Source organism: Gymnodraco acuticeps, unplaced genomic scaffold, assembly GCF_902827175.1.
Source record: "Gymnodraco acuticeps unplaced genomic scaffold, fGymAcu1.1, whole genome shotgun sequence".
Classification (NCBI taxonomy): Eukaryota; Metazoa; Chordata; class Actinopteri; order Perciformes; family Bathydraconidae; genus Gymnodraco; species Gymnodraco acuticeps.
Genome location: NW_022990885.1, coordinates 1 through 27,500, shown reverse-complemented (window position 1 = coordinate 27,500; position 27,500 = coordinate 1). Strand labels below are relative to the sequence as shown.

Genomic DNA, 27,500 nt, shown 5'->3' with positions numbered 1-27,500 from the left:
TTGTTCATGTCATGTTTAGAATCAAGTTTTTTCTTGAAACATTTAATTTCAAATATACAAACTTTATACTTTAATTTATTAACAGAGACTTCATTTATTAGCAGAGACAATAAGGACAGCTTGTCTCTGATTCTCTGGCCCAGGAAGTTGGTTCGAGTCCTTTGCGTAGGCCGCCTGCATCCTGTGCTTCATTGTCTTCATCCCCGCGGTAACCGCTCTCAAGGTGTCAAAAGCCACAAGCTTATCTCCAAACAATTGAAGATTATCATAAAGTCACACAAATAAAAGAATATAATGATTAACAATCATATCAGGAAACAGAGATATGCACCACTGAGTATATAAGTGGGTTTAAACAACACAAAGCTAAATGGCTTCACAGCGTTAGCATAAGTAGTCAAACATGTAAATATCACACATTTTAAAAAGCAGGAAATAAAAAAAGGAACTCACCTTGTGATAAACCCGCAAGAGAACAAGCATTTGAGCTCCATGCTGTTTCAGAATAATCTTTGATGTGGTTTGGAACAGGATGGCGTTTTATCACAGCAGAATTTAACTTTATCTCCGGTAGAATTCTGATCAGGCATTAGCTCCGCCTCCTCTGTTTAAGCTAAGGACCCAACAGCTGCAAAAGAGGGGTTTGAGCAGTATGAGGCATGGCTACAATGGGTGATCTGTTTGGTATTTGAAGCAACACACTTCACAGACATGTTTTGTAGAGGTATGGCCTATATGTTTCCAATATAGCATGATAGGTCCACTTTCCTTTACATCAGAATCAGCATTTATTTTATTTCATTGTTATTATTTATTTTTGTAATAATGGGACACAGGGTTCGGTCCGGATTGATTTGCAGTTCGGTCCGGAGTTTGAGAAGCCCTGCCCTACAGGGGGTACTTTGAGGGTTTTCACTCTGCAGACCGTTTACATGCACAACAACCTTCATAACACAAGGGGACGGGTAAGAACCGGGAAAGCATGAAAAGCATGCCCTTTAAGGCATTAATATTTCTGTAGAGACAGCTCAAAGTGTGTGTCCTCTAACACGTTCTAACACCTCTATTATATCATTCACACGGATCTCTATTATTAATAACATTTCATTTAGCTGACGCTTTTATCCAAAGCCACTTACAATTAGCGATTACAGGGACATTCTCCCTGGAGCAACTAAGGGCTAAGTGCCTTGCTCAAGGGCACACTAGTGGTGGTGTTCCTGGAGGGATTTGAACTCACAGCCTTCCGATCTTCAGCCCACCTCACTATCCATTAGACCCCTAATAAGTGGGGTCTATTTACACACTGTGTTACACACACAAACACACACTCACAAAAACACATGTACACATACTCTTACGCACACACATTAACATTGACACACACACACACACACACACACACACACACACACACACACACACACACACACACACACACACACACACACACACACACACACACACACACACACACACACACACACACACACACACACATACACACACAGAGGTACTGAGGTGGGATCCATATATACACACAGTCTCTTTCTTAGGCATCAGTGGGACACTTTAAAAACACACGTACACACACACACACGCACACACACACACACACACACACACACACCCACCCACACACACACACACACACACACACACACACACACACACACACACACACACACACACACACACACAGAGACACACCAACTTACATGCACACAAAAACACACCCACACAAACTTACACACACCCATGGGAGGACGCTCAAACAATATGCACAAAAACACACAATGTCACACACAAACTTACACACACACTTGAGGACACACCCCCCCCCCCCCCTTCTGAAGGAGGCACAGCATGGATCAGATCAGGCAGGATCCTGGAGTAAACACAGAGATCATCATCATCAGAAAGAGCAGAGGTCACTGAGTAGAAGCAGCTTCCTGGAGACGTTCAGCTACTGACCTGTAGGGGGCGACCACACACACACCATCTGGTTTATAGACATACCCGGGGTCCATACATTCACAAGTCTGGGTTTCAGACAGAGGTGGGGTCCATACATTCACAAGTCTGGGTTTCAGACAGAATCAAATATCAGGAAACAGAGATATGCAGCACTGAGTATATAAGTGGGTTTAAACAACACAAAGCTAAATGGCTTCACAGCGTTAGCATCAGTGGCGTAGCGGAGGCCCCCGCACCCCCCGCGGTGCGGGGGAGCCCCGGAGCTTAGGGGACCCCGCCCCCACTGTAGGCTATCCTCTTAGATTTCGTAACGCGGGAACAGGGTGCAGAGGGCGGGGCCCCCCCCCTCCCTGCTATGTTGCTACGTCATGTGTACGCTGCCTGTAGTAGTACAACAGTGTATCATTATAATTATTTGCTCATCTGCGATAGGGCTAGCCGGCTGATAACTAATGTTCATTGGCAGGCTGGGCAGCGTTCAAAACAAAGCGGGAAGCATTGCTCATATAAATAACGTTCATTAGTTGCGTTGCCGGTAAACATGAAAAATGAAGCGCCACTACCCAAGCGGTGCTCAGAAAAGCAAAATGAGAGCGAAAGCCGAACAGGAGAGGGCAAAACTACCTAAAATAACGTCATTGTTCCGGCAGGCAGCAAAGGTAGACGTAGACTCTAACGTTACTGCAGATAGACCGCTAGCAACCCCCCCCGGCCCCCGGCCGTCAGCTCCGAGTCCAGGCAGACAGCCCAGCAGCCCCGTTACAGCCGAGCCAGCTAGTCGTGCCTCGCGCTTCGAGACAGGTTAGACATTAGAATAATATAAAGTTTTATTCGCCATAACCAGTATGCTACAGGTTACATTGGAATTGGAATCTAATCCGTTCATTTTTGCAGGTCAGCAAGAAGTCAGCTGTGCCCCCTCCGAGGCCAGTTCAGACATAGGCATAGACAAGGCTGCCCAGCCAGCTAGCCGTGCCCCCACAGACCCCAGCAGCCCCGTTACAAACGGTACATTCTGAATAACGGGCCATGCAAGCCTGAAGGGCCATTCAAAAGGGATGGGAAGGGAAGGTGCTTTTCAAAAGAGTTCTATAACAAAACATCCAAAATTGGATATAGAATTCCACGAAAGTGGCTATGTTACTCGCCATCTATGGACCGGGTGTACTGTGAGCAGTGCTGGCTGTTCGGTGACAGACCGTCTGCCCATCACCTCCACCAAGCGTGGAGAATAGGAATAAATGATTGGCAGGGTCTCTCTAAAAAGATTAAGGAACACGAATTCTCTCGCTCTCATTTGGCAGCATGTGTCGTGTATGATACGTGGAAAAATAATCTGACCATTGACGCGCAAATATCATCTGAGTTTAAGAGAGAGGTGGGGTTTTGGACCGAGGTCCTAACCAGAATAACTGATGTTACACTAACACTGGCCTCTCGCAACTCTGCTTTCCGGGGTCACAGAGAGAAAATAGGTGATATAGATAATGGTAATTTCTTATCTACCATAGAACTTATGGCGCGTTATGATCCAGTTCTGCAAAGGCTTATTGAAAGCAAAAAGAAGGTGCACTACCTAAGTCCTCAAACTCAAAACGAAATAATTTCATTGCTATCGAAAAAAGTGCAGGACACAATCATTACAGACATACAGAATGCAGAATTCTATTCGATTATAATGGATACTACCCAGGACATTTCAAAAGTAGACCAACTGAGTCAAGTGTTCAGATATGTTACTATAGCAAATGATGAAAATGGAAACCCTACAGAGGTGAAAATAAACGAAAGTTTTTTGGGCTTCCATGCAGTCACAGACCAAACTGCTGCAGGTCTAGAGAGAGAAATTCTCGAATCGATGGAGAGAAAGGGGATACTACTTGGGAAGTGCCGTGGACAAGGATATGACGGGGCTAGCAATATGAGTGGCGTCTACTCCGGTGTACAAAAACGCATAAGGGATAAAGAGCCCAACGCAGTGTACATTCATTGTGCTGCGCACAATTTAAACCTTGTACTCAATGACACATGCCAAAATATACCTGAGATAAAAGACTTCTACGACACTGTTGAAAGGCTATATGTATTCTTTAGTGGAAGCATCAAACGATGGGAGCTTTTGGAAACACGCCTCTCAGTGCCCAAGGCTGGCCAGCCTACACTGAAGAGACTATGCCCGACACGATGGGCATCAAGACAAGACGCCGTCCAATCATTGCGGTTCCGTTATGCTGACATTATGCAAGCGCTAACTAAGATAGACTTGCTCTCCAAAAAAAGCGAGGAACGTGCCGAGGCGACTGGCTTGAAAAAGGCCATGGAGAGCTTTGAGTTTGTTGTAATGACTGTAATACAGGGCAAGGTCCTTGAAACAGTCAACATTGTGTCCCAAGCTCTCCAGCGCAAAGACGTGGACCTCTTACAGGCGACAGCAATGCTTGGTAACGCAACCGATACACTTGCCCAACTCCGAGGAGAGTTTGATGGCTTAAAAGCGCATGCGCAAGACCTGGCATCCTCATGGGGTGTCCACAGTCTCTTCAAAGACAGACGCGCAAGGCGCACAAAGAGGCACTTTTCAGAGCTTTGCGAGGACCAGCGGCTCCAAGACCCAGGGGAGCATTTTAGAGTGGCGGTATTTTACGCAAATATCGATATTGTCGTTGCCCAACTCAAAAATCGATTTGTTGGAATGAGCGAAGTTGCACAGCGATTTTCTTTTCTGCTTCCCCGCGAACTTTTGCGCGCAACAGACAAGGATCTGTCTGAGTCCGCAAGTGCTTTATCAGGCCAGTATAAAGACGACCTGTCAGCCGAGTTTCCTTTCCAGATCCTGTCCCTCCGTAATGCTCTTAGGCCTACTATAAAGAAAATTGAGCGTGGAACAATCAAAGACCTTGCACAAACCCTGCTCATTGAAAATCAGTCCATTTTGCCAAGTATCCCCGATGTTGCCACAGCACTGAAATTGTTTTTAACTATACCCGTGACTGTTGCCAGTGCTGAGAGATCTTTCTCAAAACTTAAATTAATAAAGACATATTTGAGGAGCACAATGTCGCAAGAGAGACTGTCTGGGTTAGCAGTCCTTAGTATTGAGAGCCGACGCGCGCGCAGTATAGATTTAAAGACTGTTATACAGGACTTTGCGCAGAAGAATGCCAGGAGACGTGCTCGTATAAAATAATAGGCCTACAAAGCAGCTCCTGATTGCATCCTCTTTGTAGCCTATATAGGATGTGTTTTATTTGCTTGTTTTTTGTAGGCTACTTTTCTTTTATACAGAATGTTATGTGAACCGTTCCGTTGTGTGAACTCCAATGATGATAGGCTATAACGTTCTACAATATACCTTCATGTTACAAAAAATACACAGCCACTTGTTTGTATTTGTCAATTATGTTTCAATCAGATGTATATTATTATACAGTTCCTACTGACCTTACTGTTTAAATCAGATGTATATTATTATACAGTTCCTACTGACCTTACTGTTTAAATCAGATGTATATTATACAGAAAGTTCCTACTGACCTATAGGCCTACTGTTTACAAAAGATGCCTGAAAAAATAAACATTTAAAAAAGTGGCCGCGATGTCTATCCCATGTCACTCTATTATTGATTTAGGGGAGGGGGCGGGGCCCCATGGTCCGACCTGCGGGGGAGCCCCGAAATATTGCGCAACGCCACTGGTTAGCATAAGTAGTCAAACATGTAAATATCACACATTTTCTTAAAGATATTGTTACATCTACTTGGTTTTAAATTCATTAGCAACCAGGAGTTGGATAAACACCAGATACTACAAAAGGAGTTGGTCCAAATCTCCAAAGTGAGCAAAGCTATTCTAATGACTTCCAGCAGTTAAAAAGCTTCTAACATGATTCTACTTATTGAACTGCTCCCTGAGAGGAAGAAACTAATAACACAACTGAACTCTCCTTTCTGCTCAAAATGGATCAATCAATAAACAACTCAGCGTTGGCCGGTTGATAAGGCCGTGTTGCCAGTTTCTAATAAGTACAATGGGGATAGCTAAGATCAAAGTCACAAATCCCCCATTCTTTAACCACTTTGGGGAAATCAAAACTAAATGAAAGAATAGTCTAAATGATTCCAATCAGGATCTCCTGCATTGACTGGGATGAAGCATCCTCAGAGGTAAAGTTCTGTCTCTCCATGACGTGCTGTCACTGTCTCAGGTCCAGAGAGCTGTGAGAGTATGTAAAGGCGGGGCTGCTGATCTCTATCTCGGAGCTGCATGTCAAACCACATCAACATCCGGTGCTTAACCTGCAGCACGGAGGAGAGTCAAAGAAGGAGACATCTCCCTCTAAGCAGATCTGAACATTTTCTTTATAAATGTTTTCTTAAGCAGCTTTTATGGATAAAGGCTTTTAGCAAAGTTGGGAGAGGAGGAATCCTGTTGATCCACCGAAGCCAACCTCTCCATTCCCCCTGAACAGCAGGACTCTCCCTCCCTACATGTCTTCCTTTGTTTAACTCCCTTGTTTTGTTAACCCATGACCCAAAAAGAAACATGTGCATTTTAAGATCAGCCATAGTAGTTTAAGGGCCAGCCTTCATCTTAAAGGTGAATTTGATCAGGAACAAACATAATGTTGTCATGTACAGTAGTGCTTGTTGAAGCAGTCCACATCTGAACAAAACACCTGAAACTATCGCGACAGCTAGAATAATAAGAAAAGCCAAAAGTCTCCACTTAGCTTTATTGAAAGCATAGAACATGTTTAGCCGTAAATCATTCACAAATGTCTTCTTCATTTGACCAAAGACAGAATGCATTGGATCCTATATTGAACTAGCAGACAAAACTGCTCTGAACAGAAAAAGTCCCAGATGGGACTCGCAGGTCCTTCATTCCTCCCCATCCCACGTGCAATGACAGCTAGATATCGCTGCCTTATCCTGAGGTGGCCAAGTGCCAACTATCAGCCTCTGCTGACGCTCCAAAGAGCAGTCTCTGCACAGTAACACTCTGCCTCCCTCTCTTTCCGAGACGAGGCAGTCCTGTGGAGGATTCAAAGACGGCCCATTAGGGAGCCGTGCCGGCCAGTGCTTGAATTGGAATGAAAAAGGTGCCAGTACTCTAAAATCAGCAACTTTTTCAAATCAATTTTATATATACAGCCCACAAACAAGAATTTGGCTACTATAATGCTGGTGGGTTTGTCTCTTTACTACTGTATATTTTAGAAAGGTTCACTGTACTTAACATTTGTTATGATAGGCAGCGGATATGGCTAAAGCTCAGTAAGGTCAATATTAACTGAAAATATAGAGACCTTTCAGGTGAGAGCCCCTTTGGTGGTGTTCAACATTAATGACAAGGAAACAAAGCTCTGGTCAGAAGCATTTTTTATAAAAAGCTTTAACAAAATTAAGTATTTCTGTACATTTTGAATGCAATCTAACTTTCCAACTCAGAAAACGAAAAACGAAAAAGTGCCAAAAGTCTTCTCACATGGCTGAGCTGCTTTGCAATATACTTCACCACTGAAGAATACAAATATGTATAAAGTAAACTATGATGCAATCTAACTTTCCAACTCAGAAAAATGATAAAGAGCATGAACAAAGAACATGTAAAAACAAATGCAAAATTTGCACAATCTAAAATGAGAAACTGTAACTGCAAGTAACAAAGTCTGAGCCATGGTAAAGAGTTACATTGAACACCAAGCTGATCAGATAACTCCCTGGTTGGTCTGAAGTCCTTCTATCTCCAGGATCTGTACAAATCGGCACATTATGCCAAAAGTCTTCTCACTGGGTGAGCTGCTTTGCAATATACTTCACATTGTTAGAAAAGGCTCCAGAAGGCCTTGGGGACATCAGTATCAGGGGCTGGAGCTGGACAGGCTCTTTCATCAGCACTTCTCCTTCCCTTTGCCAGCCAGGACCTCACATACTGTTCCGGATTGAACTGTCCTAGTGATGGTCCATTACATTTAATGAAAACCAGGCTGGACAGTCGGCTGACAGAGAGAGCATTCCTTTTTGCAGTAAGGATATCGTTCATGCAGCTGAATGCCCGCTCACACTCACTAGTGGAGACAGCGATGGTTCGGACTGCTTTCAGTAGAGGCTCCATGGCAGCAGGTGTACGGGATGCCCTGGTTTCCTTGTATTCGCGAAAGCCCTGAACAGTCTCTCTTCTGTCCACTTTCAGCACTTCGCACAAACGTAGCACCTCTACGTCCCCATACTGTACGTCTAACTCCTCTTCAGGCCAACTTCCAGGATGGATAACTTTCATGTCCTGGATTAGCTGATTGTCCCGGGCCTCCCGGCCATGTAATGGGATTTCTCTTGTGCTGACATGAGAGGAGGTTGTGGAAGTCATTCTGTGTCTCAGATTCTATACCATACTGCGGAAAAACTGACCTGCATGAATCTGTACAAGCCTGCCATTCTCACGCAGGGCAACACCCTTGAAGGACTTCTCAGCTAGAGCTGTATGAACTGTAGTCATGTGTGGGCCAGGCATGGTGACCATGGATTCAAAAACTCGTATTTCTCGAGTTAAGAGCCTATCTGCTGTAGGCAGTGTCATCTCTCTTTTTTGGAGTTGCCGAGAGAGGTCGCTGAGCTCTGTGAGCGCATCGTACATCAGTCCCAGATTGCTGACAAACGTTGCAGATGTGAGCACATCATCCAGGCCCTTGTACTTTGCTCTGTCTCTGGAATCCCTGCTCGTGTCGTTTGCAGCATTTGTGAAGTGATCATGAAGCACTCGGTAGTTTTCCCAGACTGCTCTGACGCTCCTTTCACTTGAAGCCACCCAGCGGATGGACAAAACACGCCCTATCACCAGGAGACGCTGTCCGACTGCTTGCGCACACTGCGCTAACTGCCTCTGATTTTTGGGGGAGGCATGGAACAAGGAATAGAGTTTGTCAAAAAAGATCTGGAAATGATTGAGCCCTGAGACCTCCTTGACCACATCCCCAACTGCCAGCTCTAGACGATGATTGGAGCAGTGCCACACAAACAGGCTTGGGAATTTACTACACAACTGGGTAGCAACGCCTGTTCTCTTCCCTAGCATGACTGAAGCCCCATCACATGCAAAAGAAACGAAACACTGACCTAAAAAGTCCTCGTTAAAATCTCTTCCAAGACACTCCATTAACGCCTTTGTGATGTCATCAGCCGTTGTTCCATCCAACTCGATCAGCTCCCAAAAAAACGTTTCGGGCTCAGCATCAGCTAATGCTGAGCGTAGACACACAACAAGCACCGTTTTACCACTAATAGTGGTAGATTCATCGACCAAAACACAGAGTTTTCTTTGGTTTTCTGTAATGTCTTTTGCCATTTTTTTCTTCAGCTCATGAGCTATGTGGTCGATGATTTCGCCACAGATTTTATTGGAGTGCAAAACCCTGCCCACGTTCAGCCCATTCAGTTTCTGTACATCAAATCAATTGGCATGTCTGTGAATGGCCGGCTATGTTTGCCAATTTGATATGCCGTTCGAAAAACTCTGATAGTGGTGTCTAATTCAGATTTATGCATAGACTGCACTTGATGTTGAATAGTTTCACGTGAAGCAGATGTAAGGATGTCAGCAGCTTTTACATGGGCTTGTGATTCTTTATGTTCTTTGATTTTTTTTCTCAGGCTAGCTTGTTGTTTGCCCTTGTCAACACCGAAATGAGACACTGCACACTCACCCCATTCAGTTGACAGTTTCAGTCCTTGTCCAGTGTGTATTCCCAAAGATTTGACATCTCTGCATATCCGACATCCTAGCTTCTTATCTTTAAGAAGGAGCCATGCATTGGTCTTGCAAACATATTGCACCTGGTCCGTTGTCCAGCAGTCAGGTGCATCGCTTTGCCCGGTGTTGGTGGTGGCAGTTGCGCCAGCAGCAGCTAACTTTAGAGGCTCTGGAGGAGGTGGCGGAGCTAGTGCTAATGCTAATGCACTAGAACTTGGAGCAGGAGGATCAACCAAAGAAAGCTCCCCATCAGACACAATTTCCAACACAGGCACAGCATTCTCTGTATTTGAAGTTTCTTCCGGCGACAACCGCTGTCTTTTTGCACTTTTATTAATCCACGCTAACATTTTAGAAATGCTAATTTGTGACGTGACTTGCTTTCCTTCTCTCGGGGGCGTGCCTGCTCTGTTCTATCACTCTACATAGCCACCCACTGGGTGGGAGTTGCACTGCATAAACACAACACACGTGCATCTAGGTATGTAAATTGTAAAGCATTAAAACATGGTTTTACTAACAGTTTTCAGTATGTTGTTACTTCGGCATTATTATTATTATTATTTTGAAACGTGTATTACTATTAAATCACGGTCAAATAGGTTAATTTTGACATAGTCGTTTCCACCACAGTATTTACATGGAGAAGATAAGCCCCGCCCCCCTCTCCAGCACGTTCTGTTTGAATGACAGGAGTAAACAGCTGACAGCCGCTGTGAAACTCCAGCGGTTAGAGCGATGAGAATGTCCGTTCGGCACCTCATGACGCATCTACTGAGTACCGGGCGGCTGTATATATATATATGGATGTATAATAAGAACGGCGGGAGAGTGTTGAGTACTGGCACGGTGCATGAGTACCGGAGTACCGCCAGCATGCCGGTACTGAGCAAGAAGTGCCGGTACTCCATGGGTCAGAACCAGAAGCTATAGTGCAGTCTGTGGCAGGGCCATTATCTGTCTCTCTGATCTGTGTGCAGTGTACTTAGGCAAAATGTGTCAAGCTCAACAGTATTATTTGTATTTACCTGCACTACGCGTGTCTTCTCCCTCAGTTTCAATATTAATAATACATTTAATTTCTAAGCGCTTTTTCAGCAACACCATTAGTTTCAGGTTTATAAGAGACAGGCTAGATTTGTGTGACACCGCGTGATTCTAACAAATGTTGAACATCAAAGTTCTTAAAATGTTTTCCATGATCTATTCTTAATGATTCAATATCTGGAAATTGAATTAACAGTTCTGTCAATCTTGTAGAAAAAGTCTTCCCCGTTGCAACTCTCAGGGGATAAACTCTCTTAGCTCTTGAGCCATTGTCTGCACAAATAAGGAAGTACTTAATTCTTAAAATAGTTCTAGTTGACAGGGGCCGCGCCACATCAGCACTGAAGTGTCTATTGGGTGTGTGTGATATAATGTGACGCGGGTGAGTTTCCGTCTTTCGAATACTCCAGAACGCGCACACTCGAGACAACCTTTCCTAAAGTTTATCACTGTCTCCCTTGCCTCAGGTATATCAATCCTTTGGCTGTTCATACACATGCCCCCTCTATCTGCCCCTACATGAGCTAAATCAGTGGTTCTCAAACCTTTTTCAATAATGTACCCCCTTTGAAAAGAGAATTCAGCCAGTACCCCCTAATCAGCGCAAACACTATTTGTTAGGGACAAAATGCCTATATGAAGAGGTACAGCACAGCGCTGCACCTTCAGGGTCTGATTTATTAAAACAACAACTTTGTAACTGAGAAACACTTAAATGCTACATTTCAAATGTTTACAATCCATCACTAAATTCATGGCAAACCAATTTTAACATCATGCAATAACACTAAGACGACATTAGTTGCATTGAACTGATCTTTTTAATAAGTTCTATTTACAATGTAATGAAACATGGGCTCGAGCTTCACTGAGGATCTTTGTCATTCTGACAGGGAGGCAAACTGCAGCTATTACACTTCGCGTTTTGAAATATGTGTAACTCTATTCATATAAAACCCAAATTGCTCAAACTTCCTTACTTTTCCTAAAATTGGTATATTTATTTATTTTGGGGCGTGGAGAATGAAGAGAAAAAAATATATGAGCATTTTATCAGCATGGGATTTTGACCCCTCATATAAACATATGCATAATGCTGCGCTATACTTTGCGGCCACACGCCGTTGCCAAGCAACGCTTATTGTTTAGGTCCTTTGATAAGCAGGCAGTCATATCATTAACTAGAACTAGCTAGATCTGATAGATTTGGACATAAACGCGAGTGAAGTCTAACCGGAGAGAGAGAGAGATCAGATCAGCTGCTGCTGACGGAGAACACGCAGCTCTGCATGATCACAGCTCCGTCGCTGTGACGGACCGTTGAGTGGAGCAAAATTAAATACACTAAGAGTTAGACCTAACACACTTAGCTAGTTTATCTACTCTGGAACTAGCTAAACTAGTTATAAATATATTTATTCTTTACTGTCGGGTCACTTATTACAGGTTCAGCGAGCTGCACGAGACTGACGGGCTGTCAGGAGAGGGAGAGGAAAAGAGAGCACCCCGTTTATTTTTCCCATTTTATTATCCAGAGTTTCTGTAGACCTTTGAATAAAGTAGTTAATCTACTATTAGTAGTTTGTTTAAATGCATTACTTATGTTGTTTTTTTCATTAACATAAAATAAATCTCATGTACCCCCTGCAGTACTGCAACGTACCCCTAGGGGTCCGCGTACCCCCATTTGAGAACCACTGAGCTAAGTCTTGTGTATTTCCTAATACGTTAAGGTGGTCGGGCGGTGGAACTCTCACTCTGTCTCCTTCTTTCCATTCCCCAGGTATAATAAGACGCTAAGACCCCAGGCTAGCTGGCCGCTCCCTTGCTAACTTATCAACCTCCCTGTTTCCTCTCTATCGGGTTTCCTAACCCTCACTTTCTCTCTAAGAAAACCTTGTTCCTTATCTCTTAGCTTGAATCCCTTTTTCAGGAGCTGAGTATATAAATGGGTTCAAACAACACAAAGCTAGATGGCTTAACAGCATTATCATAAGTGGTCAAAAATGTATAGTAACAAACAAGCTCATCGAACAGGAGGGTTATCCGTTTAGGCTGGAGAGGACGCTGGCGCTGGCGCTTGTTTGTTCGCAGCTTCTCCTACACCTCAGAGTTTTTATCTGCTTTTAAGTTACAGTTATATGGCTAAACTTTTAGTCTGTTTAACAAGTGCTTTTATATCTTAAACCTCGTGATTATTGACGGTTTTGGACCTGACGGCTGTCCGGACTCACCTGCTGTATCGCCCAAATTCGCCGACTATCTCCGGCTGACTGCTTGCCTCTCTCCCGCTACTAGTGTGACAGCAGGCGGACTCCCAAGCCTGTTTCATTCCCAGACGTGGGGTATACTAACGGGATAGCCTTCCAGCTGTCTCGTTGCTGTTAGCCCTCGCTGCTAAGCACCGCTACCAAACTTCTTCGGCGCCCGACCTGTTGACATGTTGAGGTTTTCTATTCCCCGACTCCTGAGATTCAACCACTCCAACGCTCCAACCTGCACCTCAGTCATTAAACAACTTGGACTTCTTCGTCGGCATCGCTATATCCACCGAAGCCAAAGAAGAAGACAAACTGTATATTCCCAGCACGGAGATGCAGAAATTCCATCCATCCACTCTGTCTGCCGTCGTGTCGCATATCTGACGCGTCATCAGAGCCCGGTCACGGCGGGGTCAAATCACGCCAGAAACATTGCGAGACCGCTGCATGAATGCACGGAGAGCATCACGAGACCACCACACACGAAGGAGTCTGGAAAACGTGGAGTGGATTAGAGCCTACTCCGGCCCCTACAGAGACTCACCACATCTTCAAAGTCAAAATAGAACTTCTGAATACACAATCCCTTTGTGAAGGTAAACTTCTGTTGTTGCAATGTTGAGGTAGAATGAAGGAGTCTGGAACCGTTGTTAGCCAAAAGCACTGAGAGTTTTATTGGAGAAAGTACAGACAATACGGCCGGGAGATCATCTTAGTTTCACACATGTCCAGTGCTCCACCAGCGATCTCTGAACCAAAAGACACAAAACATCTAACCAACACGAGGAGAGGCGGGCTTCCAGAAAGCCCGCGTATAGCTAATCAATAGCCGATGCGAGACAATGGTCTGCTTGTCTCAAAGAGATGCTGCCAGGTCAACCCTCCCCCACGGACATAGGAGAAGCGTTTGACCTGTGACCTCAACCTACAGAGGAGTCTCTGACTGACTACAAGCAGATGTTTGCAGTATCACAGACTCTAAGGAACCATAAGAGACTCTATAAACAGATCAGATGAAAATATTCTCTTACACCCTTAGTAATAAAGCATCCTTCATTCAAGACCACATCACTGATGAGAAAATGGACTTCATGTGCCTCACGGAAACCTGGCATCAGCCAGAGGTTTACTCCACCCTCAATGAAGCTTGCCCTCCTGGCTACAGCTACTTGGAGAAAGCCCGCAGCACTGGTCGTGGTGGAGGCCTAGCTGTCATCTACCGAAAGGAATTGGAACTGTCACTCCTGCCCCTGCCTGTATTGTCCTCCTTTGAATGCCTTGCATATAAATATAAACCCCCCTTCGCCCTGACAATACTTCTGATCTCCCGGCCACCCAAACCCAATTCAGCTTTCATCCCAGAGATACAAGACCTTCTCACTACGCTCTGCACAACCTCTGCCAATATTCTCATACTTGGAGATTTTAATATTCACGTCGACTCCCCCTCCTGCCACTTTGCCACTGAGTTTCTGCTACTTCTGGACTGCCTCAATCTCACACAGCATGTTGATGTCCCCACGCACGCCAAGGGCCACACGCTCGACCTGGTCATCACAAACTCCGCCCCCATCAGCAATCTGCTAGTGTATGACCTGGGTGTGTCTGACCACACGACCATCTCTATGGAGCTCTTTGTCCAGTCCCAACTCAAGAAGCCCAAACACCAAATCCGCTTCAGGAACCTGAGGAACATCAACCCGGACACCATGAACCTGGACTTCCAGAATCTTTCTTCCGCCAACTTCTCATCAGTAACTGAGTCAGTTGCATATTACAACCAGTCCCTTAACAGTCTCCTTGATCTGCACGCCCCCCCTCCAGGATGGTCACTTTCTCATGCTCAGCCCCTTGGTACTCCGGCGAGCTGCAGAGAATTAAGACAGCTGGGCGTGTCCTTGAGCGGCGGCTCAAGGCCTTAGGACTCACTGTTCACCGGTTAGCCTATCGTGAACACCAGAAGGCCTACGCACAGTCCCTCAGAGATGCACGGTCCCAGTACTACTCCTCCATCATCAACAACAGTACTGGAAACTCCAAGCAACTCTTCTCCACCATAAACCACCTCCTCAAACCCCAAAGTCCTCTGCACTCCGACTCCACTGAGAAGCAGTGTGGCAACTTCGCCGCCTTCTTTACTAACAAAGCTGACACCATCTGCTCCCTCCTCTCTAGCCCCTCTGCACCTGCAGTTCCAACTGCTGACCCACAGCCTGGGACAACCCAGCCTCTTCGCTGTTTCAAAGACATCTCTCAGCGAGAGGTTGAGGGCATCGTTAGGAGGATGAAGGCCTTCACCTGTGTCCTGGACCCCCTTCCGTCAGCACTTGTGAAATCGTACATCTGTACCATGAGCCCCATGGTCACTAAGATCGTAAACCTCTCACTCCAGGCTGGCCATGTCCCCTCTGCCCTAAAAACCGTTGTCATCAAACCTCGTCTCAAAAAACCCTCCCTTGACCCGGGAGTCCTGGCCAACTACAGACCCATTTCCAACCTTCCTTTTCTATCAAAGGTGCTGGAAAAACTAGTTGCTGCTCAGCTCCAGGACCATCTAAACTCCAACAACCTATTTGAGAAGTTCCAGTCTCTCCCTCTCTCCTTATCCTCCTCGATCTCACTGCAGCTTTCAACACCATCGATCACAGGATCCTCCTCCATCGTCTGCACTCCACCATCGGACTCTCTGACTCTCCCCTTGATTGGTTCAGATCATACATCACCGGGAGAACAGAGTACTTCTCCTTGGGCGAGGCAGAGTCGGGTACCCACAACGTCACCTGTGGTGTCCCTCAAGGATCAGTTCTCGGCCCCACCCTTTTCACACTCTACATGCTCCCCCATGGCTCTATCATCAGCCGACATGGAGTATCATGCTGATGACACCCAACTGTACCTCAGGATCAACCGTACCTCCTCTGCAGCCCTGCCTTCACCCACACTCACTGCCTGCCTGGAGGAGATACAGGCGTGGGTGAAGCAGAACTTCCTGAAACTCAACAGCTCCAAGACCGAAGCCATTATAGTTGGCACCCCACACCAGGTTCGGTCATCCACCATCACCACCATCACCTTCTCCGGCCAGGACATTACCCTCTCCTCAATAGTCACCAACCTGGGTGTGAAAATGGACGCCCATCTGACCTTTGAGGCTCACATTAAACAGCTGTGCAAGAACTCCTTTTACCACCTCAGGAACATCGCCAAACTCCGCCCCACACTCACTCTGTCTGACGCCGACAAGCTGGTCCACGCCTTTGTCTCCTCCAGGCTGGACTACTGCAATGCACTCCTCATCGGGATCCCTAACAAAAGCATCCAGAAGCTCCAATTCTTTCAGAACAGCGCTGCTAGGATCCTGATGAGGGTGCGCAAATACGATCATATCACCCCCATCCTTAAAGCACTACACTGGCTACCCGTGGAACTGAGGATCGAATTCAAGGTCTCCGTCTTACCCACCAGTGTGCCCATGGAACTGCCCCTCCCTACCTCAAGGAACTCCTCACCCCCCATACCTCCTTGCGGACCACCCGCTCCAGCAACTCCAACTTCCTCAAACCCCCCAGGACTAAGCTCCGTACTATGGGAGACCGGGCCTTCTGCTCGGCTGCTCCCAGTCTGTGGAATGCTCTCCCCGACCACATGAGAGCACCTCAGACCGTGGAGGCTTTTAAAAAAGGCCTCAAAACCCATCTTTTCAGTCGAGCCTTTGCCTAGCCCTTTTTACCACCCTTTTATTTATTTCTATTGTTTGTTTTTTTATTGCTTTTTATTAATTCTACCGATCTGTGTAATGTTTATTTATACTGTTCATGCTCACTGCTTGTAGCACTTCGGGATTTGAAATTAAATATAAAGTGCTCTATAAATGAAACCCATTTATTATTATTATTATGATGTTAAAAATAAATCAAGATACTCTGCACTTTTAACGGCACAATGTCGGCAGGTCAGGTCCACAGCATTTCTGGAGCCTTCTCTCATCTGTGGCCCGTCTGGTCAGCTGCTATAAAGATTAGTTTGGAGGCACAGAAGTCCTAGACTTCCTAGCCGGAGGAGGAGAGGTAGACCCTTCCCCAAGCTCCCTAGGACTAATGTCAAAATAATCTTCTAAATGTTCTGTAACATACCAGCGAGGTGGTTCCCTGTTATCCCCGCGGAGTCTCAGTGAGAGACCCCTCCCAGAGGCTGGCAACAAATGATCAGATAACTCTTCTCTCTGATATAAGCGTCCATCACCAACCAACCACTCAACAGAACGTCTCTAAAGGGACTGAAGCATTGCAATAGTAAATATCACACATTTTCTTAAAGATATTGTTACATCTACTTGGTTTTAAATTCATTAGCAACCAGGAGTTGGATAAACACCAGATACTACAAAAGGAGTTGGTCCAAATCTCCAAAGTGAGCAAAGCTATTCTAATGACTTCCAGCAGTTAAAAAGCTTCTAACATGATTCTACTTATTGAACTGCTCCCTGAGAGGAAGAAACTAATAACACAACTGAACTCTCCTTTCTGCTCAAAATGGATCAATCAATAAACAACTCAGCGTTGGCCGGTTGATAAGGCCGTGTTGCCAGTTTCTAATAAGTACAATGGGGATAGCTAAGATCAAAGTCACAAATCCCCCATTCTTTAACCACTTTGGGGAAATCAAAACTAAATGAAAGAATAGTCCAAATGATTCCAATCAGGATCTCCTGCATTGACTGGGATGAAGCATCCTCAGAGGTAAAGTTCTGTCTCTCCATGACGTGCTGTCACTGTCTCAGGTCCAGAGAGCTGTGAGAGTATGTAAAGGCGGGGCTGCTGATCTCTATCTCGGAGCTGCATGTCAAACCACATCAACATCCGGTGCTTAACCTGCAGCACGGAGGAGAGTCAAAGAAGGAGACATCTCCCTCTAAGCAGATCTGAACATTTTCTTTATAAATGTTTTCTTAAGCAGCTTTTATGGATAAAGGCTTTTAGCAAAGTTGGGAGAGGAGGAATCCTGTTGATCCACCGAAGTCCTTCATTCCTCCCCATCCCACGTGCAACGACAGCTAGATATCGCTGCCTTATCCTGAGCAGAGATATTCAAAGCTCTTGGCTTTTATCTTTGTATATTTAATTCTACCTCCGTACAGAAAACCAATAAACCCATATTTAAAATCTAAAATCGGATCATTCTTGAATTAGATTTTGCTGATATGGTTTTTGGACTCCAGCAACAAAATCAGAAGAAAGGCTTTTGTGTTCCTTTTTTCAGTTGTTGTGTTTTTGGGGATTTGTTTCTTGTTTAAAGAGAAACACGTACACGGACCCATATCGCACATGTTCACCAAAGGGTTCAAATGACAGCAACAGAAACAGCTACTGATCTCTACGTTTAGCTTCTGATTGAACTGTTTTTTAGCTCTACTGAATCATATGCTTCATGTTTCAGGTCCTATCAGTTTATAGATGTGGGGGAGATGTTATACTTGATTAGAAGAAGTGATACCACAGTGTAGAAATACTGGAACAAGAACAAGTCTGGTATTGAAATGCACTTAGGTCAAAGTATTAGGATCAATTAATGCTTAAAGTACCATCATTAATACGACTCGTACAGTACGACTATTTCCATCATGATATATTATAGTCTGGATTCTAATCAATGATCCATTCATGTGAACATCACTTTGAATGTAGCAGCTGGTAAAGCTGGAGATCACTTGAAGGACTTGTTATACTTCCAGGTATCTTTATCCATAACAGAACTTCATCATTAAAGTGTTGTTTTATTAATAATATGAACCTGCCAAGTAACCTCAAACTCATGTTGTGAATACATGTGATGTAGTATTAGAAAACCATATACTCCAGTGAAGTCATTCAAACCTGTTCTTAGTACTTGAGTATATGTACTTTATTACTTCCCACCACTGGTTTATAGAGAGCTGGAGTTAATGATCTGATTATCACTCGGAAGTATTCATAGTATAAATGATTCATGATTAAAATATGCTGATATCAATGAAGGAACATCTCTCTCTTGTTTCTCTGCAGAGCCTGGTGTTAGGCTGGTGGGAGGAGAGAGTCGCTGTGCAGGAGCTCTGGAGCTGGAACATCAGGGAGAATGGAGACCAGTGGAGGGCTACCCTCCCTGGACCCTGAAGGCAGCAGGAGTCGCCTGCAGAGAGCTCGACTGTGGCTCTGCTGTTTCTGTGGGACGGAGAGAGGAGTCCTCAAAGAGAGATGTGTGGTGGATCAGACCTAACTGTGCTGAGTCTGGATCTGCTCTGAGGGAGTGTGCAGCATCAAGTTACTCTGAACACATCCTGAATCTCACCTGCTCAGGTAAGCCCATCAGTGACATCATCAGTGACATCATCAGTGACATCATCTGTGACATCATCAGTGACATCATCAGTGACATCATCAGTGACATTTTCATTGTTGTTTTCATTTTCTTGTTTTTACAAATTAAAAAAACCCAAATATCAAATGATGAACAGTGGACGGAGCAGCCGGGCGTAGTGGGTGGGCTACTGGGTCTGTAGGCCCACCCACTCATTCATCAACAATGACTGAGAGAAAATATAGTTTACCGGATTTCTATTTTTGATTATCAAAATGAAAAATGAAATAATTAAATAATAGCAAAAATAAGTTTCCCTTTAAAAAATGCATCCAATTAGAAACATCATTTATTAACGTAATCAGGCTTCTGTTGTGTGAGATGTTCTATCCAATCACAACAGGCCAGCGTCAAATGGCCTGCTGTGATTGGCCTACAGCTCACATCGTCGCAGCGCGGCGCCAACACAACGTAGGACGTCCCGCAGACCCCGCAGAGGAAGGAGGAACATATAGCACTCATTTACAGAGTCACAAGAATCCATGTTCAGAGTTTAGAAAGAGTGAGAGGGGAGAGGCCAGAGCCAGCATCCTCACAGCAGGGGCCGTCTCACTCCACATGCTGCCTCTCTGCTTGCTGAGTCCCTAACATGTATCAATGTGAACCAAAAGAGATGAACAAGCAGTTTTACATTTCATTCCACTCCTTGCAGCCTGGAGCACGGCTGATATGAAGAGTCCTGAAACCCACCGGGTTATTTGGAGCCTCCTCCTCTGGAATGATACCATTCACCATTTCATGGAAAACACCAGACCAAAACACAAACAGCTTGAATTCAATGATGACGCCATGTTTGAAGAACAACGTGTTTACACACATCAGTCAGATCACACATGTGAAACACACATGTGAGAGTAGAGAGTGAAACCTTTTGAAAGTGTGTGTGTGAGAGCAGAGGTGGAGCTGAGCAGAAGGAGCAGAGGGTCTGCAGAGGAGGAGGTTCTGTTGAAGACACAGGGGAAGGGTTCACTCATGGAGACCACTTGCTAGAGGCTATCAGGTGTAGATGTGAGGGTACCTGCAGTCTGTGCTCTTATCAACATGTGTTCTTTGTTCATCATCAACTCATGTTGGAACTGAGTCCAGTTTGAATCTGAAATATAGTTTCATCTCTTTGATGGTGTGTCTTTGACCTCTGTTTGATCTTCTGTCCTCTGCAGACTCTGTCAGGCTGCTGGGGGGGACTGCTCTGTGCTCAGGCAGACTGGAGGTGAACTCTGACCCGTCTGACCCGTCCTGGTCCTCAGTGTGTGAGGCTGACTTTGACCAGCAGGATGCTCAGGTGGTCTGCCGGCAGCTGGGCTGTGGGGCTCCTTCAGTCCTCCAGGGGGCGCTCTATGGAGAAGGGGAGGCTCCAATGGGGACCAAAGAGTTCCAGTGTGGAGGCCATGAGTCTGCTCTCCTGGACTGTAGCTCAGCCTCAGAGAGAAGCACCTGCTCACCTGGCACAGCTGTTAGCCTCACCTGCTCAGGTAGAGAGGAGCTGTGATTGGTTCATTCTGTTCTCATCAAACTCACTTTATTCTCTCTCTGATCTCTCTCTTGTTTCTCTGCAGAGCCTGGTGGTGTTCAGCTGGTGGGAGGAGAGAGTCGCTGTGCAGGAGCTCTGGAGCTGGAACATCAGGGAGAATGGAGACCAGTGGACTTTCACTCTCTCTGGACCCTGAAGGCAGCAGGAGTCGTCTGCAGAGAGCTCGACTGTGGCTCTGCTGTTTCTGTGGGAGAGAGAGAGGAGTCCTCAGAGAGAGATGTGTGGTGGATCAGCTCTAACTGTGCTGAGTCTGGATCTGCTCTGTGGGAGTGTGCAGCATCACTTTCCTCTAACTTCTTCCTGAATCTCACCTGCTCAGGTAACCCATCAGTGACATCATCAGTGACTTCATCTAAAACAGTCGTTTTCAGCAACCACAGTTCATGGGGGTGAACCCAGATTAAAACGTGTCTGTAAATCCAGACATGATATAAACGTCACTGAACATTCCTCTGGTAGCAGAGTGACGTCTCGTTTAGTATCCATCACAATCTGAATGAAAGTCCGTTTGATATTCATGTGGCAGAAGCTGTGTTTGTTCATCACGGGTGATCAGGTGGAATCAATACATACACAAGGTTTAGAGTCAGAACATACGTCATATTTAATATGAGAGAGACTTTATATTTAACATCCTTTCTTTAGGACACAGTGTTTACAGTTCCCACTGACAGCTGAATGTATGTTTGTGTGTGGATATGCATCAGGGCACGGTACTTGAAGGAGCAGCTGGTGTTAGGAGAGCGCCAGCTGAGTGCTGGATGTGTTGGGGGGCATGTCTCTCTGCCTGGGGCCCCCAGAGGGTCCTGCAGTGCCACTGCTCACAGCCATGAGGCCAGATCAATGAAACCAGGATACATCCTTTACCGTCAAACTGGGTCTGAACACAGCTGCCTGTGAGCGTTTGATCAATGCTTTCTGATGCTATATTTATGAGATGCTACTTATCAGCTGCGCGGCCCTAACGCGTAAAGTTACACAAGCATTTGTTCCAGAGCTTTTCACAAGTAGACTCTTGAGGCCAGAGTAGCTGCAGTGAGTCAACAACAACACAAAGACATATCTGAGAAGAGACCAGGACGAAGAGGAAGAGGAAGAGAGAGATGAAGAGACCAGGAGGAAGAGGAAGAGGAAGAGACCAGGACGAAGAGGAAGAGAGAGATGAAGAGAGCAGGAGGAAGAGGAAGAGACCAGGACGAAGAGGAAGAGGAAGAGACCAGGACGAAGAGGAAGAGGAAGAGACCAGGAGGAAGAGGAAGAGGAAGAGAGAGATGAAGAGACCAGGACGAAGAGGAAGAGGAAGAGACCAGGACGAAGAGGAAGAGAGAGATGAAGAGACCAGGACGAAGAGGAAGAGGAAGAGACCAGGATGAAGAGGAAGAGAGAGATGAAGAGAGCAGGAGGAAGAGGAAGAGACCAGGACGAAGAGGAAGAGGAAGAGACCAGGAGGAAGAGGAAGAGGAAGAGACCAGGAGGAAGAGGAAGAGGAAGAGAGAGATGAAGAGAGAATGAAGAGAAAGGAGGAGAGGAAGAGAAGGAGGAAGAGAAGAGGAGGAGAAAGAGAAGGAGGAAGAGGAGAGGAAGAGACCAGGAGAAGAGGAAGAGGAAGAGACCAGGAGGAGAGGAGAGGAAGGAGGAGAGAGGAGGAGATGAAGAGACCAGGAGGAAGAGGAAGAGGAAGAGACCAGAGACGAAGAAGAGGAAGAGACCAGGATGAAGAGGAAGAGGAAGAGGAAGAGGAGGAAGATGAAGAGACCAGGAGGGTCAGAGCAGGAGGAAGAGGAGGAGATGAAGAGAGCAGGAGGGTCAGAGGAGGAGGAAGAGGAGGAGATGAAGACATTAGTGAGAAGAGAAGACATGTATGTGAGGAAGAGGAGAGAGAGAAGAGACCAGGAGGGTCAGAGCAGGAGGAAGAGGAGGAGATGAAGAGACAGAGGGTCAGAGCAGGAGGAAGAGGAGGAGATGAAGAGACCAGGAGGGTCAGAGCAGGAGAAGAGGAGGAGATGAAGAGAGGAGATGTAGAGACCAGGAGGGTCAGAGCAGGAGGAAGAGGAGGAGATGAAGAGACCAGGAGGGTCAGAGCAGGAGGAAGAGGAGGAGATGAAGAGAGCAGGAGGGTCAGAGCAGGAGGAAGAGGAGGAGATGAAGACAGTAGTGAAGAAGAAGACAGTATGTGAGGAAGAGGAGGAGATGAAGAGACCAGGAGGGTCAGAGCAGGAGGAAGAGGAGGAGATGAAGAGACCAGGAGGGTCAGAGCAGGAGGAAGAGGAGGAGATGAAGAGAGCAGGAGGGTCAGAGCAGGAGGAAGAGGAGGAGATGAAGAGACCAGGACGAAGAGGAAGAGGAAGAGAGAGATGAAGAGACCAGGAGGGTCAGAGCAGGAGGAAGAGGAGGAGATGAAGAGAGCAGGAGGGTCAGAGCAGGAGGAAGAGGAGGAGATGAAGACATTAGTGAAGAAGAAGAAGAAGACATGTATGTGAGGAAGAGGAGGAGATGAAGAGGACAGGAGGGTCAGAGCAGGAGGAAGAGGAGGAGATGAAGAGACAGGAGGGTCAGAGCAGGAGGAAGAGGAGGAGATGAAGAGACCAGGAGGGTCAGAGCAGGAGGAAGAGGAAGAGATGAGAGAAGCAGGAGGGTCAGAGGAGGAGGAAGAGGAGGAGATGAAAGAGACCAGGAGGGTCAGAGGAGGAGGAAAGAGGAGGAGATGAAGAGACCAGGAGGGTCTCAGAGCAGGAAGGTAAGAGGAGGAGATTGAAGACATTAGTGAAAGAAGAAGAAGACATGTATGTGAGGAAGAGGAGGTGTCAGAGAGAGGGCCAGAGGCAGGGCTCAGGAGGCAGAGGAGACTCCAGCTGGACCACATGGTGTGTTCTTGTTCTCGTACATGTTCCATCACAGCAGCTCAATCTAGCAGCTCTTAGTACGGACACATGTTGAGATGTGTTGCTGCAGCTCACCTTCAGCTCTCTGAGAGATGGCTGATGTGTGTACTTCATTATAACCAAGTACTTTGACTGTACTCACAGTAAGCAGAGTTCTAGGTATCATGAGTACTTCCTGCTGTTTATACTATATGTTAGTTAGTGTGTCTGAACACCTTGTTTCTCTGGTGCTTTAAGAACACTTGTTAGGCCACGATCTAACAATAAATAGGTTATAGAGTATGAAATACCACGTACTGTCGGCCGCCCCATGCCACCCTGACCTCTGGCCCCCCTCTGCCCCCCCATGTAACATGTTCTAGACCCCCCACTGTGTGCGGTGAGCCAGGTAACACGCTGCTGCTGCTCTGGCAGTGATAACTGGGAGCCTCTCATTAGGAAGAGAACAGCCAACATGTCTGCAAACACACTCTGTCAGAAGTGTGCAGCTGTTAAAGCCACTGACAGCCGGTCCAGCAGCGATCAGGAATCACAAAGGAAGTCCTTTAACGTCACACTCCGAGGAAAGGACGTGTCATTGCTCTGAAAACACATTTCCTCACTCCCTCCCTCTTCGTGTGGAGGAAAGGACGCAAGTGAGGGAAGCAAGGACTCGAGTTCAGAGACTTAGGATGGACCTCACATCGTGTTCTTCCAAGCTAGAGTAGAAGTGATATTAACATTGTTTTCCGCTTCGTTCCGATGCCTTAGTTTTACCGGGAAGTGGGCGGGGCGGTCATTTCGCTCTGAAGGGACGCACTCATGTGATTGGCCTAAATGATGCAGACATCTGATTGGCTACAGAAACTCCCATCTTGAAAACACGTGTGAATCTAGCGGCGTCAGGGAGTCTCAGAAATCCACTCACTAAAGCCTTTTTTATAGAAATGTAACAACATCAAATCTGTTATTGATGCACAAGATTGAACACTTTTAAAGTCATATCTTTGTGGATTTATATTGCATTGATTTAAAACAGTAACTATTTGTGTGTGCGTTGAAAGCTATGTGTGTGGATGGAGACGTGTCTGCTGCCTCAGGAGTCCCCTGGGACCACCAGTCTGAAAGGACTCCTGCTTCAGCTCCAGCTCTCTGAGCCTCTGGGTCCAGCAGCAGGTTCTTTGGGTTCCACCATAACAGCACCAAGACCTCCTGGACACGGCTCTGATCCGCTCAGCCGGGGCTCCTCGAGGCTCCTTCACCCAGAAGCTCCTTCAGAGCAGAGTCCGGATCCTTTGGCTTTCATCTTTTAGAACTCATTTTCTGATGGATTTTAGTTCTAGGATCAGATTCTATTAGAAAGCTGAGAAATAATAAAAGCTTTGTTAAAACATGAAGTTGAGTCCCTGAGCAGAAGGAGCAGAGGGTCTGCAGAGGAGGAGGTTCTGTTGAAGACACAGGGGAAGGGTTCACTCATGGAGACCACTTGCTAGAGGCTATCAGGTGTAGATGTGAGGGTACCTGCAGTCTGTGCTCTTATCAACATGTGTTCTTTGTTCATCATCAACTCATGTTGGAACTGAGTCCAGTTTGAATCTGAAATATAGTTTCATCTCTTTGATGGTGTGTCTTTGACCTCTGTTTGATCTTCTGTCCTCTGCAGACTCTGTCAGGCTGCTGGGGGGGACTGCTCTGTGCTCAGGCAGACTGGAGGTGAACTCTGACCCGTCTGACCCGTCCTGGTCCTCAGTGTGTGAGGCTGACTTTGACCAGCAGGATGCTCAGGTGGTCTGCCGGCAGCTGGGCTGTGGGGCTCCTTCAGTCCTCCAGGGGGCGCTCTATGGAGAAGGGGAGGCTCCAATGGGGACCAAAGAGTTCCAGTGTGGAGGCCATGAGTCTGCTCTCCTGGACTGTAGCTCAGCCTCAGAGAGAAACACCTGCTCACCTGGCACAGCTGTTAGCCTCACCTGCTCAGGTAGAGAGGAGCTGTGATTGGTTCATTCTGTTCTCATCAAACTCACTTTATTCTCTCTCTGATCTCTCTCTTGTTTCTCTGCAGAGCCTGGTGGTGTTCAGCTGGTGGGAGGAGAGAGTCGCTGTGCAGGAGCTCTGGAGCTGGAACATCAGGGAGAATGGAGACCAGTGGGGGCTATCCTCCCTGGACCCTGAAGGCAGCAGGAGTCGCCTGCAGAGAGCTCGACTGTGGCTCTGCTGTTTCTGTGGGAGACGGAGAGAGGAGTCCTCAGAGAGAGATGTGTGGAGGATCAGATCTCTCTGTGTTGAGTCTGGATCTGCTCTGAGGGAGTGTGCAGCATCATATTCCTCTAACTCCTTCCTGAATCTCACCTGCTCAGGTAACCCATCAGTGACATCATGTGTCTCTTTGTTAGTCTCAGACTGGGGCAGAGACAAACTGTCCCTCAGACTGTGGCAGAGACAAACTGTCCCTCAGACTTTGGGCAGAGACAACGGTCCCTCCAGACTGTGGCAGAGACAAAACTGCCCTCAGACGGGGTCAGAGACAAACTGTCCCTCAGACTGTGGCAGAGACAACAAACGTCCCTCAACTGGGGCAGAGAGCAAAAACTGTCGCCTCATACTTTGCAGAGAAAACTGTCCCTCAGACAGTGGCATAGACAAACTGTCTCCCCTCGAACTGTGCAAGAGACAAACTGTCCTTCAGACTGTGGCAGAGACAAACTGTCCCTCAGACTGTGGCAGAGACAAACTGTCCCTCAGACTGTGGCAGAGACAAACTGTCCCTCAGACTGTGGCAGAGACAAACTGTCCCTCAGACAGTGGCAGAGACAAACTGTCCCTCAGACTGTGGCAGAGACAAACTGTCCCTCAGACTGTGGCAGAGACAAACTGTCCCTCAGACTGGGGCAGAGACAAACTGTCCCTCAGACTGTGGCAGAGACAAACTGTCCCTCAGACTGTGGCAGAGACAAACTGTCCCTCAGACTGTGGCAGAGACAAACTGTCCCTCAGACTGGGTCAGAGACAAACTGTCCCTCAGACTGTGGCAGAGACAAACTGTCCCTCAGACTGTGGCAGAGACAAACTGTCCCTCAGACTGTGGCAGAGACAAACTGTCCCTCAGACTGTGGCAGAGACAAACTGTCCCTCAGAGTGGCAGAGACAAACTGTCCCTCAGACTGTGGCAGAGACAAACTGTCCCTCAGACGTGGCAGAGACAAACCGTCCCTCAGACTGTGGCAGAGACAAACTGTCCCTCAGACTGTGGCAGAGACAAACTGTCCCTCAGACTGTGGCAGAGACAAACTGTCCCTCAGACTGTGGCAGAGACAAACTGTCCCTCAGACTGTGGCAGAGACAAACTGTCCCTCAGACTGTGGCAGAGACAAACTGTCCCTCAGACTGTGGCAGAGACAAACTGTCCCTCAGACTGGGCAGAGACAAACTGTCCCTCAGACTGGGCAGAGCAGAGACAAACTGTCCCTCAGACTGTGGCAGAGACAAACTGTCCCTCAGACAGTGGCAGAGACAAACTGTCCCTCAGACTGTGGCAGAGACAACTGTCCCTCAGACTGTGGCAGAGACAAACTGTCCCTCAGACTGGGGCAGAGACAAACTGTCCCTCAGACTGTGGCAGAGACAAACTGTCCCTCAGACTGTGGCAGAGACAAACTGTCCCTCAGACTGTGGCAGAGACAAACT

The 27,500-nt window shown here is 46.6% G+C and overlaps 1 protein-coding gene across 1 annotated transcript in view; it reads left to right on the top strand.

Moving 5' to 3' along the window:
* The window catches only part of LOC117557585 (scavenger receptor cysteine-rich type 1 protein M130-like), a gene marked incomplete at its 3' end in the record, with an annotated part of 81,312 nt that extends 55,139 nt beyond the window's left edge, over positions 1-26,173 (top strand). Inside the window, 7 exon segments of the mRNA XM_034233474.1 lie at positions 19,076-19,366; positions 20,588-20,899; positions 20,984-21,277; positions 25,483-25,794; positions 25,879-25,973; positions 25,976-26,041; positions 26,044-26,173. Coding sequence (XP_034089365.1) covers positions 19,076-19,366; positions 20,588-20,899; positions 20,984-21,277; positions 25,483-25,794; positions 25,879-25,973; positions 25,976-26,041; positions 26,044-26,173 — 1,500 coding nt within the window.
* Between the last annotated feature and the right edge of the window lie 1,327 nt (positions 26,174-27,500).